The sequence below is a fragment of the Lasioglossum baleicum genome, chromosome 15 (assembly GCF_051020765.1).
Source record: "Lasioglossum baleicum chromosome 15, iyLasBale1, whole genome shotgun sequence".
Taxonomy (NCBI): Eukaryota; Metazoa; Arthropoda; class Insecta; order Hymenoptera; family Halictidae; genus Lasioglossum; species Lasioglossum baleicum.
Window position 1 is genome coordinate 8,921,336 of NC_134943.1, and position 13,122 is coordinate 8,934,457.

Consider the following 13,122-nt stretch of genomic DNA (forward strand, 5'->3'; position numbering starts at 1 on the left):
TCGATGAGCATAGCTTATACATCTTTTGAAAATGTGACGTCACACTTTACTTCATCTTTGACTCGGGGAAAATTATCTGTGCCGTGTCTGTAGGTTTATATGGTCTGAGGGTTTAGTCACCGACGAGATAATAGTATCTCGTCGGTGGTTTAGTGCATAGCTGGGTAAAATAGTATTTTAAATAGTAAATGGTAAATAATCCTATTCATTTGTGGAAGTACAACTGTAAAAATAAAATATTTCATTTGGTGCAGTAATTTTGGAAATAGTATTTTCTTTTAGAATATGAAATATTTCAATACATTTATATATGTATAAATAGTTTCCTGACGATAAGATACACTATACGTTTATGCGGTTGCTCCGAGTATTATAACGATGCAAAAAGTAAAATATTTCATTTCGTGTTTCAGACTGTTAAAATAGAAATATTATGTTTTGTGGTTCAGATTGTCAAAAGTCAAAATATCCTATTTAAAATACTATTTTCTTTAAGCAAAATCAAATCTGAAATATAGTGGGCAAATAATGTCCACCTCTGGTTTAGTGTTAAATTTGCAAAATATAAATTATAATTAGTGCAACCATTAACATTACCAGGAATGCAGTGTATTTTCAACTTCTATATATTTCATAGAATTTACTATCACAACCCTCCACATTATGTTACAAACAACTTACTTTGATCTTCGTTAAAAAAATCCACTGCACTTTGCAGTTTCGTTAAGTTTCCGAACTGATCGTTTCGCACTGTTTGCAATCTCGTGTTTTCGACAGTCTAATCTGTTGCATGAACTGTGTGCAAAACTTGTAAACATTGTTTTACCCGGTGACCATTAGTCGGAGAACCGACAGATAAGACATCGAGGTCTTTAGAATGCTCATGTAGGTCTCCAGGTTCACGACAAAAAAGTGGCCAGCCTTTAGTTGAACGGGAGTCCGAGTCTCCATGATGACAAATATGATGTTCTTTGTAAGAATACAAGGCGCGTTGTACCAATCGCTGGAGTACGCCAAGTATCCGACGCCACCGAATTGATTCTTCGAGTACTCGCCCACGTAACTGTACGCGAATGTTTGAGTCAACAGGGTACTCATTGCTATGAACGTTTTGATCACCATGACGAAGTTGTGGACTTGCAGAGACAGGATGAACTGTAATCCTGGGAACAACGGTACCTCGATCACAAATCTCTAGCATTTTATCAGAGATCTACCATTCATTCAATTAATACAGGGTGTGACCGGACGGGTGGTACAACTGAGCAGGGGGTGACACTACATGTAAAAATAAGTCGAAAAAAAGAATAACATTTTTTTGTTTTACGCTTCGTTTTCGAGAAAATCGAGTTTGAAAATGCAGCGAACAGACGTGTGTCATGTCTGCTGACGTGTTGCCATAGGTTATAAGCATAGTTAATAAGAGTAGGATATTGTAACCGTAATTATTCATAATATTCATTAGTTATAAGTAGTCATACTTCGGTCCGGTCATCACATCCAATTCTCACCTCATACCATACACCCATTCTTATCTTAACCCTTGTATAATAATCATATCTTAATGTATTCCCAGTAGCAGTATCACGTAGCATTCCCCGTAATCATTAATCGCACATCTCATAACATCCGTAGCGTTATGTCTAACGAGACATCGCGTAGAAGATAAGACACCTATATATTCGACCTCACGATCCTAAAAATAGTTCAGTTAATTCAGTTCAATTCGGACAACCAGTCTGTCACGTTCGTTCAAGACTCCAGCGAGGCTCGTCGCCTCCTGGATGTCCCGGTCCGGACTCCGACGAGTCTTCGCTCTTATCCGCCTTCAAGCGGTCTTACTGTATCACGTGATTCTAATTCATTGTAATTCCACTTCGTACGTTACAAATATATCGCGCTTGCGATACTCTCCTATTCAATTCGCGTTCGTCGCTATCAATTACGAAAGCTCATGCGCGTCAACGAACGCGGGACGGAGGACAACAGCGGGGTATCTCCCGCCAACCGAGGATCACCGACGACGTGATCATCCCAGGACGAGTGAGGATCATCGTCCTTCCTACGACGATCCAGCCTGATTCGACTGCAGCCGTCAGCGAGCAACGGAAGCAGTTCGCATAAAGGAAGCCTGCCTGTATTCACCGATCGCCATACTCAACTGTCCGATAAGTCACTAAATATTTTCCTGCGAAGATTCGCGCCGTATCAGTTATCTCTGTTCTCGTACGCCGCTTTGGGCGAATCTACTACCTGTAAGCCTTAAGTAGAATACGCATGTTCGCGAAAGTCGTGGTTCCTAGTCAGACGTCGGACGTAACGTGCCGCGTGGACAAAAGGTTGTATCGCATTTGAGAACGTCCAGTAAGGGGAATGGGTCGCGGAACGATAATTTCGCGAAACTCAGACTCCGGGACGTAACACGTGCAATAGGAATCGTCTGACGCGTCTGACCATGATCAACCAATTCTACTTTGTGCATATACATACTAAAGCACGCAAACCTGGCGGAGAACTTTAAACTCGATTTTCGACTTATTTTTACATGTAGTATCACCTCTTGAGTGGTGTAGTATTACCACTCGTCTGGCCACACCCTATATAGAGTAAGGTCGACATCTAAGCTGATTGTTGGTTCTGTGCTATGACATAGATAATGCAGGAATGCTATTTTTTTGTGGCCGCGTCAACCCTGCCAAACGTAGAAAAGGACAGCATGTAAACACGGCCATTTGAATCAGAAAAATGCCACAAATAAGTTGGTGAAAGTCCCATGAAGAAATAATTAAAACTGAGGAAGTTTTGTAATTAGATTAGTAGTGGATCACACCGATATACCCGACGCGGAATCGGATTACGTGGCCTGTTTACACTGCTCGGCAACCCGTAAGCCCCCCAGTAGAAGGGGTAGGCGAACTGACTTAGAACGGTCACCTCCGTCGCGCTTAGATTTCGACTTTACTGTAGATCGAATAATCCTCGCGAAAGTAATTAATCACCGGTTATGCAGATGAGTATGCAGCTCGTGAGCAATTGCAAAATGAGAACGAATCCGATGGTGTCGTTCAAGTGATCGGCCAATACCAACAGGTGACGATGCCTCCTGACCAGCTCTTTGAAACGTCTAGCACCGTTCTCTCTTTCGTCGAGGAATCTGCTGAAGTCCAGCTTGAGCACCTCCACTTGTCCGCAAAGGTGAAAAACGATGCCGAAGAACAAGGTGTCGCTGCCTATCCAACGGACGTCTCGTCTAAGTATCTTTATGCCAACAACTACAGCAATAAAATGATAGAACGAATCGTTACCGAGGTTTCCAGCCGCTATCGTCAACAATAAAATGTACTCTCCGACGAAAATCCAAATATACATGCTCTCTGGCACGTGTAACAGCTCCAGAGTGAAAGTGCTGGGCATGGGGTAGTTTCGCTTAGCTTCTTCCGTTCTATTGAAACTTTCCAAGATATCACCTCTTCTGAGAAACATAGGCGTCAGGGCACACATTGTCGAGCTAAAATATATGAAGAACAGCATGTTCGCGGACGCCATTCTTCCCATGTACGCGTGCCGTTTCACGATGTCTCGTCTCTCGACATCTTGCACATCTTGGTAATCTTTCACGGCCGAGACGAAGTTGGCGATCAAGCCCGTGGGACGAAACCGGAAATAAGCTACCTTCGAAATCGCGAGCAGGCCGCACGAGCCTATCACGATGGAGTCCAGGTTCTTCTCTGGATCCCCTTCGCCCAGCCACAACTCCGTTTGCAAGATCAACACCGTCAGGACCTGGCGACGGGTCATTTTTGATATGGGTGCTAACTGAATTACATTGTATTTTATACACACAGTAATTGCATTACATAATTCGAACCTTCCACTTAATTCAATTGCTAATTACGCAAATCATGAGTGTAATCGAAATACAATGTAATTGAAATAAAATGTAATTCAAGTACAATATATAGTGTAAATTACTCAATGTGTACTGTCTGTCCAATAAGAGTTGGCACAGAGAAACTCGTAGATACCACGTGGTATCCCTACTCCGCGTAACATGTCCTCCGCGATTGGCCGAATCGCTTGACGAAGACAGCAAACGAGCGTCTTGAGTGCGACTGCAATAGAGTGATGTGGTGACGCAGAGCTCCTATGACGACCGTTCCCGTCAGAACCTAAGCGCAAGAGTGGGGTGCGCAGCCGAGCGTCAGGAGTGGGGTCTAGCAGATCTCCCTGCACCCCACTAGCAAAATCTGTGCCAACTCTCGTCGGAAGGACAGTACAATACTCGCTTAATGTGAAAAATATCTTTCATTTTTATCCGTCCTTCTTCCGTTTCGCATTCACAGACAACTCGATTTTATGTTTATGTTTATGAAGATGTTTCCTTATGCCACAATGACCAACCTATCAAAAATTCAGCAATGAACAAAGTGTTCATTAAAATTAATTTAAAACTTGCATAAGTGATTACTGCCACATGAAGAATGTTCATTTTTTAGGTCTTTCCTATTAAATAGTGTTACCTTTTATTATGTACTAAGATGTATTTCTACAGTTTATATTTCTTTTCTGACACCAACGTAATGAACAAGTTTATTTTTGATCACATGATATGAATTTATGAATAATACCATGTACAGTAATCGCGCGATTTTTGTCAAACAGCCTGTGTGCTGCAACCGTCAAATGTTGCGCAGGGAAATTATTATTGTATGACTACGTCGACCGCGCCGAGACTTCAATCGACGAGCCGTACATAGAGAAGGACGTCGCCAGTCGCATGCGTCATCACAATGTAACACAAAAATTTAATCTTCTTTATTTTTCATTATTTTGATATGGAACTTTCACCAACATATTCGTGACATTTTTATAATGCAAAATGTTACCAAACACGATATAATTTCAACTGTATTTAGAGGTTTAATCGACGATGCAGGTTTCGAACGCAACGAAGATCAGCGTATTGGAAAGAAAGGGACGCGAAGAAGCGCCGTCGCCGGCACAGTTCAAACGCCCGCGTTGTCGCTCTTCTTCGTTGCATTCGAAACTTTCATCGTCGATTAAACCACTAAATACAGTTGAAATAATATCGTGTTTGGTGTCATTTTAATCAGAGAAATGTCAGAAATAAGTTAGTGAAAGTCCCATAAAAGAATAATGAAAATTAAGATGAAATTAAGTTAGAAAATTCGATTCATTCGAGTCAATGTGTGGTGTTCACACCGATATACCCGAGCCGAGATCAATCATCGCCGCCTTACGGCGCGTGGCACACAGTGGTACCTTTCGTCCAAATCGGAGACAAAATCAAAGAACTTTCGATAGAAATAAGGTAGAGCGATGAAATTTTAAAAAAATTAAAACTGAAGCTTTGCAGAATATGGGAAAAATAGGGAGATTATGGTAAGAACGTTTTTTAACGTTGAGAAAAGTCATTAAACTTGCACAATTTCAAGAAAATTGTGGTTTTTCCAATACCACGCGCGGAAAAAATTTTTTTTGAACATGCTGTACTTCATTTCCCGTAGATTTCTTCACGCTGATTTCAAATCTGGTCTCAAAATTTTTCTACGACCTTAGGATATTGCAAAATCGATTTCTTGAAATTCTACATGTTTAACGAATTTTCTCAAGGTTAAAAACCGTTCGTACAGTAATCTCCCTATTTTCCCATATTCTGCAAAGTTTCAGCTTTAGTTGAAAAAAAATTTCATCGCTCTACCTCATTTCTATCGAAAGTTCTTTGATTTTGTCTCTGATTTGGACGAAAGGTACCACTGTACGGCGCGGCGCAGCGTTGGCCGGCAATGGAGTGAGTAGGCATTCGACTTCAATCGCGTAGACTGTAGACGACCCCCGACAAAAATCGCGCGATTACTGTACATCACTGATATTTTCCTTTTCCCACCTGTTCTTCTAATTTGCAGGGGGTGATACTATATATAAAAATAAGTCAAAAAAAGGAATAACATTTTCTTGTTTGACGCTTCGTTGTCGAGAACACCGAGTTTGAAAATGCAGCGAATACACGTGCTAATTGTATAGGAATCGTCTGACGCGTCTGACCATGATCAACCAATTCTACTTTGTGCACATACATACTAAAGCAAGCGCACCAGGCGGAAGGCGGAACTTTAAACTCGATTTTCTCGAAAACGAAGCGTCAAACGAAAAAATGTCATTCCTTTTTTTCGACCGATTTTCACATGTAGAATCACCCGCTGCTCGGTTGTACCACCCGTCCGGCCACACCCTGTATAATACATAATTACACTGTACTTTGTAATTGTATTTCAATTGTAAAAACGAATTGCATAATAATTCAACACAACTCTGAGTTACCACGACTTTTGAACTAATTAATATGTCTGCAGTTTGAAGAATCGAAACGCATATTATGCGAATGCGTTGATCTAATTGGAGAAACAGGTGACAGTGCTGGAAAAAAAGGTGATGCTGCTCACCAGTAGGATGAGAGCGATGACGGACTTGCCACCGGTCCAGAAATTGTAATCCTGAAGGGGCCAGGTGCCCACGGGCCACGAGACGATCTTCAGCGGAGCCATCTCATAGTCGAAGTCCTTGTCCTCTGGTAGCTTCATCCTCGCGGATCGTGGAGACAACGGTGATCGCGCTTCTTCGACTTGCTCGCGACGAGACGTCGCGGCTTCTGCATTTATGTTTTATGCAATCATAATCGCGTAAACGCTCGACGTTAGCGGCGCGCAGCCAAGTTTGTGACCAGACGAGAGAGGGGTTGCGTACGGCGGACCTATTCCTTTATTATCCGGCCACCTGCAACGTCATGAGCTCTCCCTTTTCCTCAGCTAGTGCTTACGAGACGACTCGCAATGAGCATTGAATTTTTATCGGAAATAGGACTAATGCGTTTCCTCATTCGGCGTAATGGGAAAACCTCCATCCCCTCGTTCGTAAAGTTTCCAGTTTCAGACATCTAAATTGCGAACGATCATTTCGCGAAGGAAATCAGCATTTTTTTTTATTCATTCGCTATTAGAAGGTAACGATTGCAGTTGTTCGATGAAGTGGACGGACGCGTTGTGATGGAGCTTACGCGTAGACCGTCCCAGTTCGTCGAGGAGGAATGTTCTTTACTACAGTGGTACCTCGGTATACGTCTGCTATAGAGTACGTCCATTAATTCGGTATACGTCCTGTTTGGATGTGACAAATTTTGCTTGGTATACGACATAAATTTTTGGTGTGATTTTAAAATAATTATCTCGGAGGAAAAATTAAATTAATAATCAATTATATTCGAAGTTGATGTATTATTAACTGACTGATCATACAAGCAAGGACAGTGAAACCAGCTGAGCCTAGTGAAAAGTGACAGAAGACGAAACATTTTTTTATTGCAAGGTGACTCTTCTTCCACAGAATAGAGTATCGTTTGTTTCTTTTTCTATTTTAGCATTAAGCAGAGTTTAAATTTAAAAATCTGTCATGAAATCTCATTTTTTATTTATGTGTTTAAACAGCGATTGAATTATCTTAAACTTAAACTCTGAAATTTTAGTATCGTTGATTAAACTAATTTTTATAGGTTTTGCACTCTAAATTCAACGTTTTGCAAGCCAAATTCAATCTTTTGTAAATAAAAATATCACCTATCAAAAATATTAAAAACTAATTATTTATTTATCATGTCATTACTCCGAGAGAAATATAAGACTCAATACTCTTCAATAAATACATATGTACAGTAAATCCTCAATCACTGTCCGGGGTGGCCTGTGTGAACGCTGCCCAATTTTTTTATGGGACTTTCACTAACTTATTTCTGGAATTTTTTTGATTAAAATAACACCAAACACGATATAATTTCAATCGCATTTAGTAGTTTAATCAACGATGAAAGTTTCGGGCGCAAGGAAGGACAGCGACAACGCAGGCCTTTGAACTGTGCCGGCGATGGCGACACGCTTCGGCCACGCGATCCGTATTTCATTCTGTCCTTCTCTATGTTCGGCTCTCTATTGAAGTCTCGGCACGGTCGGCGCGGTAGACGCAACAATAAAAAAATAGTGTCTCTATACAATCACTCTCCATGCAGAACACGGCTGTTGGACAGTAAATGAGGATTTACTGTACTTTCATTTTTAAAATTAATAATCAGACAATGGTTAAAATAAGTATACATATGCAAAACCTGTAAACGATCTTTTCAGGTAGTTATTCAGCCGTCAATGTGTTAAATAAGAGTTGTACTGTGATGTGTAATATAGGGAATGTAGAATATAAACGACACAAAACGTACGGAAAACATAATTTTTTAATAGAATATTCCTAGAACAGGTAGCATGGTGTCGTTGAATAGATCTACTATCCACTGTTAAAACTCGATCGACCCGATTGCATATGTTTCTGTAATTCACGCTTTCTCTCCGACTTGCACAGGAAAGCGTTGGTTGCAACAACAAAGGTAGCGCTTACGTTATCATTACGCGAAGGACCGACAGATAGGACATCGACGTCTTCAGAATACTCATGTACGTCTCTAGGTTGACCACGAAAAACCTGCCAGCTCTCAGATGAACGGGACATTGCGTCTTCATCAGAACAAACAGGATATTCTTCGAAATACAACAGGGCGCATTGTACCAGTCGCTGCTGTATGCGAAGTATCCAATACCACCGAATTGATTCTTCGAGTACTCGCCCACGTAACTGTACGCGAACATTTGAGTCAACAGGGTTCCCACTACTATGACCGTTTTGATCACCATGACGACGTTGTGGACGTGCAGAGACATGATGAACTGGAATCCTGGAAGCGATCACGTGTCGTTAGTAGAGATTATTTATACACGCTAAAATAGTTATAAATAGACTGCGGATTTTATGCATTTATGACAATAATGAGGAGGTATAATTTAAAATAGCAAACATATTAGGAAAATTTAAACATATTATTATATTATTTTCAACCTACTAAACATGATAGGGAAGAACATAAATTTCTATTTCACTCCAGTTTGTTGCAATTCAGCTAAGAAATTTTTATTTTGCATGAAGATACGCAGTCTAGTTATAAATAACAAAGTACTTCTTCTTTCAATAATTTTAATCACTCTAAAATAGTATTCTTAATCCCTTGCGATTTTCTTTAATAATTTCACTGATGAGAACAGAATATTTGTATCTAATGCAGCGGTTTCTAACTTGGGAGGCGTCAAAAATTTTTAATAAAAAATTAAACTCCATATCATAATATGTACAAATAAAAAAAACAGTTTTTGGAACGAAAAAAATTTTTTTTCGGGGAGTTGTAGTAGCGTAAAGGTTGGAAAACGCTGATTTATTGTATACCCACATTTACTTTGACGCCGGAATATTGTTTGCAAAATAACTGAGTCTTATTTTGTCAAGAAAGATGAAAGATGAAGGTGAAGAACAAGGGGTTAAAATTAATTTTAACGCTTTTAGAAAGCGGTCTAGTTACACTTAGCCAAGTATACACATCTAATTGAATTAATATTGTTTTCGAGAGAGCCAATTATCACCGGTTGTGCAGATGAGCAAACAGCTGGAGAACAGTTGGAGGATCAGAATGAATCCGATGGTGTCGTTCAGGTGTTCAGCCAATGCCAATAGGTGACGATGCCTGTTGATCAGTGTGGTCAATCGTTTCGCACTGTCCTCCTCGTCCTCGAGGAACCTGCTGAAGTCCAGCTTCAGCACCTCCACTTGGCCGCACAGGTGAAACACGATGCCGAAGAACATGGAGTCGCTACCTAGCCAACGGACGGCCTCAGCTAAGGGTCTTTGTTGTAGCAAGGTACAGTAAATTCGCGATTTAGCTCCCGTCGCCTGTTCCGAATACTTCCGAGCAGGGACAAAGATCATGTAGGGAAACTATTTTTTTATGACAGCGCCGCCGGCGCTAACTGCGCTGAAAATACCTACAGGGTGTCACAGAATTATATGTTGCGGACACCATTGCGTGATTCTGCACCCTCGATTTAGCGAAAAATGAAATAAGGAACCCCCGCAAAATTGACCTTGAACGTGAATAACTAGGTCAGAGAAAACCTAATTTGTTTTCTCATTAGAAATCTTAAATCTTAAAAATATCTTTGATCTTAAAAATCTAAATCGGAGGTGTAGAATCGTGCTATGTGGTGTCCGCGACATATAATTCTGTAACACATTGTACAAAGGGTGCCGAACGTAGAAAAGGACAGCGTGCAAACACAAACCGCGCGGCGACCGAAGCAATTCGAGCTTCTTGGCTCCTCGCGGGGTTGCCCCCCAGTGGAAGGGGTAGGTGAAGCCACAGTGATCTTGGAGAACCTCAGGGAGCTAGATCGCGACCTTACTGTATACACTATTTAGCTGGCAAAACGAATCAGTACCAAGGTTTCCAGCCGCTATCACCAACAGTAGAATATACTCGCCCATGTAGATCAACGCGTACAAATTTCCCGGCACTTGCAGAAGCTCCAGAGTGCACTCGCTGGGAATAGGGTAGTTCAACTGAACTTTGCGAGTCTGATTGAAACCCACCATTGTATCATCGTCTCCGGCGAACATAGGTACCATGGAAAACAGCGTCGCGCTGAAATACGAGTAGAACAGCATGTTCGCGGACGCCATTCTACCCATGTGCGCGTGTCGCTTCACGATCGCTCGTCTGTCCTCTCCTCTCAGCTCATGATAGTCGGTAACAGCGGACAAGAAGTTGGCGATCAAGCCGGCAGGGCGAAACCGGAAAAAAGCTACTTTCGAAATCGCGAGCACGCCGCACGTGATGATCACCACCGCGTCGAGATTCTTCTCCGCGTTCCCGAAGTCCAGGTAGACCTCCGTGTGCACGATCAGCATCGTTATCATCTGCACAAAGGGATTCACGTCTCTCACACAGTGGCAGACATTTCTGAAAAATGTCCTGTTCATCGGGTGTTTAGGGAAGTATTGTTCTCATATTTATTGATAGAAAAAAATCTAGATGGGGAAATAATTTTGGAGTTTTAACTCTTTTTGGAAGGTGATTAACAAATACTTCGAACCACCTATATCCCCAGTTAGTGCAATTTTTATCATATTCACGAGCACACTTCAATATATTTGGCTGGAGGGATAGTTCTGTCGCATTTTAAAGAAAACATTTGAAACAATTTATAAAAATATTTGTAACATCGTGTTGTCGTTTTTTAGATATCTGTGTTCTTCATTTACAAGCAAAATTGCCTGCTTGTTTCAAATACGACAGAACTTTCCTTTCAACCTGATATGCAGAAGGATCGGTAAGAAAGGAAGAGTCTATTAATATGAGCCAGTGTGGGAATATATTAGGTCGGCGCAAAAGTTCCTGTTTAACACGAAATCGGGCAGGAGTTTTTGCGCTGACCTAATATGTATAAGGGTGGATTTATAGTGGAGCAGCGAGGTGAGCTGTGCGGTGAAAAAAAAGAAAAACCAAGGAAATACGTATTTGTCGAAATGTTGTCACGAATGCTGGTTTCTTTTCACCGCGCCGCTATCATCGATGCTCGCAGCTCCACTATAAATCCGCACTAACAATAAGATAAAGATTGCTCACCAAGAGGAACAGAGCGGTGACAGACTTCGCGCCGGTTAGATAATTGTACTGCTGAAGCGGCCAGGTTCCCACGGGCCACGAGACGATCTTCATGGGAGCCATTTCATAGGCGAAGTCCTTGTCCTTCGGTAGGTTCATCCTCGCAGGACGTGGGGACATGATAGCACACCGTTTTCTCCGATGATCGTTGCATCTTCAACTTCGGTTCTCGCGAACGCGACGATACGCGCCGCGCGCTTCCATTTATGTTTTATGCAGTCATAATCGTGTAAACGCTCGATTGTTACCGGACGAGAGAGGGGTTGCATACCGCGAACCTATTCCTTTATTATCCGGCCATCTGCGACGTCATAAGCTCTCCCTTTTCCTCAAGGAATGCTTTCGAGACGGCTCGCAGTGAGCATTGAATTTTTATCGGAAATAGGACTAATGCGTTCCATCATTCGGCGTAATAGGAAAAGCGCGATCCCCTCTCGTTCGTAAAGTTTCTAGTTTCAAACGTCTAAATTGCGAACGCTCATTTTGCGGAGGAAATCAGCATTTTTCTTATTCATTCGCTATTAGACGGTAACGAATGCAGTTGTTCGATGAAGTGAACGGACACGTCGTGATGGTGCTTACGCGTAGACCGTCCCAGTTCATCGAGGAAGAATGTTCTTTACTACATACTTGGTAAGTTGCTCTGTCGCATAATATTTCTTAGTTGCCAACTAGAGGTGGAAGTACGTTGGTATATTCATTAATGCAAGTAATACGATTTTCAATTTCTTCACTTGGATTCCTGGATGTTATTTGTTACCTATTTTCAACACGTTGGCTGTTCAGTGTCTGTTCTTATGTACGTGACGGAATTTTTCGTCCACCTCTGATCATTATGTCTACACCCGGAATCTACATAATTAATTTTCGTTGTAGTAACATTACCTCAACCAAATCTGGGATAAACTTGAACTCTGATATTTTGATATCGTTGATTAAACTACTTTTTATAGGTTTCGCACTTTAAATTCAACGTTTTGCAAGTCAAATTCAACCTTTTGTAAATCAATATCACCCATTAAAAATATTTAAAATTAATTATTTATTTATCATGTCATTACTGCGAGATATACGTATAAGGTGGACTGGGGTAAGTCCGTTTACGGGGCAAGTCCGTTAATTGGTTATTTTTATTATAATATCAACGAAATTTCTCTAGCTTGTGTTTATTAATGTAGTATATGTAAGTTAGTATTACTATTCTCCATAGATGTAGCCCAAAAATAAAGGTGTTATCCTCGCTTAAATCAACCAATGCCAAACAGTCATGTGCGAGGTACACGTACAATTTTGAGGTTACCCTGAACGTGCAACAATTTACAAGTTATTAATATATTCTGTCTTGTCATTTTAGATAAGTACAACAAATATTGAGATGTAGGTTCACATTAAATAAACCGTTTTTATTGTATTTTTTAAAATTTATTGAGAGAAACACTAAGATGATCTTGCCCCGTAAATATTACTGCACGGGGCAAGTCCGTACTATCACGGTGTGGTAAGTCCGTACTGTATGG

General features: G+C 41.0%; 2 protein-coding genes across 2 annotated transcripts; both read right to left on the bottom strand.

Moving 5' to 3' along the window:
- Positions 1-410: 410 nt before the first annotated feature.
- Positions 411-5,238, bottom strand: LOC143216177 (odorant receptor 85f-like). The gene is made up of 2 exons (XM_076439018.1): positions 3,000-5,238; positions 411-1,163 (listed from the first exon to the last, which is right to left on the bottom strand). Exons 1-2 carry the CDS (start codon positions 3,796-3,798, stop codon positions 823-825), a joined length of 1,140 nt encoding a protein of 379 aa, XP_076295133.1. The 5' UTR covers positions 3,799-5,238; the 3' UTR covers positions 411-822.
- A 2,515-nt stretch (positions 5,239-7,753) lies between these two features.
- LOC143216150 (odorant receptor 10-like) lies at positions 7,754-12,052 on the bottom strand. Its single transcript, XM_076438978.1, has 4 exons — positions 11,567-12,052; positions 10,380-10,857; positions 9,528-9,758; positions 7,754-8,791 (listed from the first exon to the last, which is right to left on the bottom strand). Exons 1-4 carry the CDS (start codon positions 11,723-11,725, stop codon positions 8,454-8,456), a joined length of 1,206 nt encoding a protein of 401 aa, XP_076295093.1. The 5' UTR covers positions 11,726-12,052; the 3' UTR covers positions 7,754-8,453.
- Between the last annotated feature and the right edge of the window lie 1,070 nt (positions 12,053-13,122).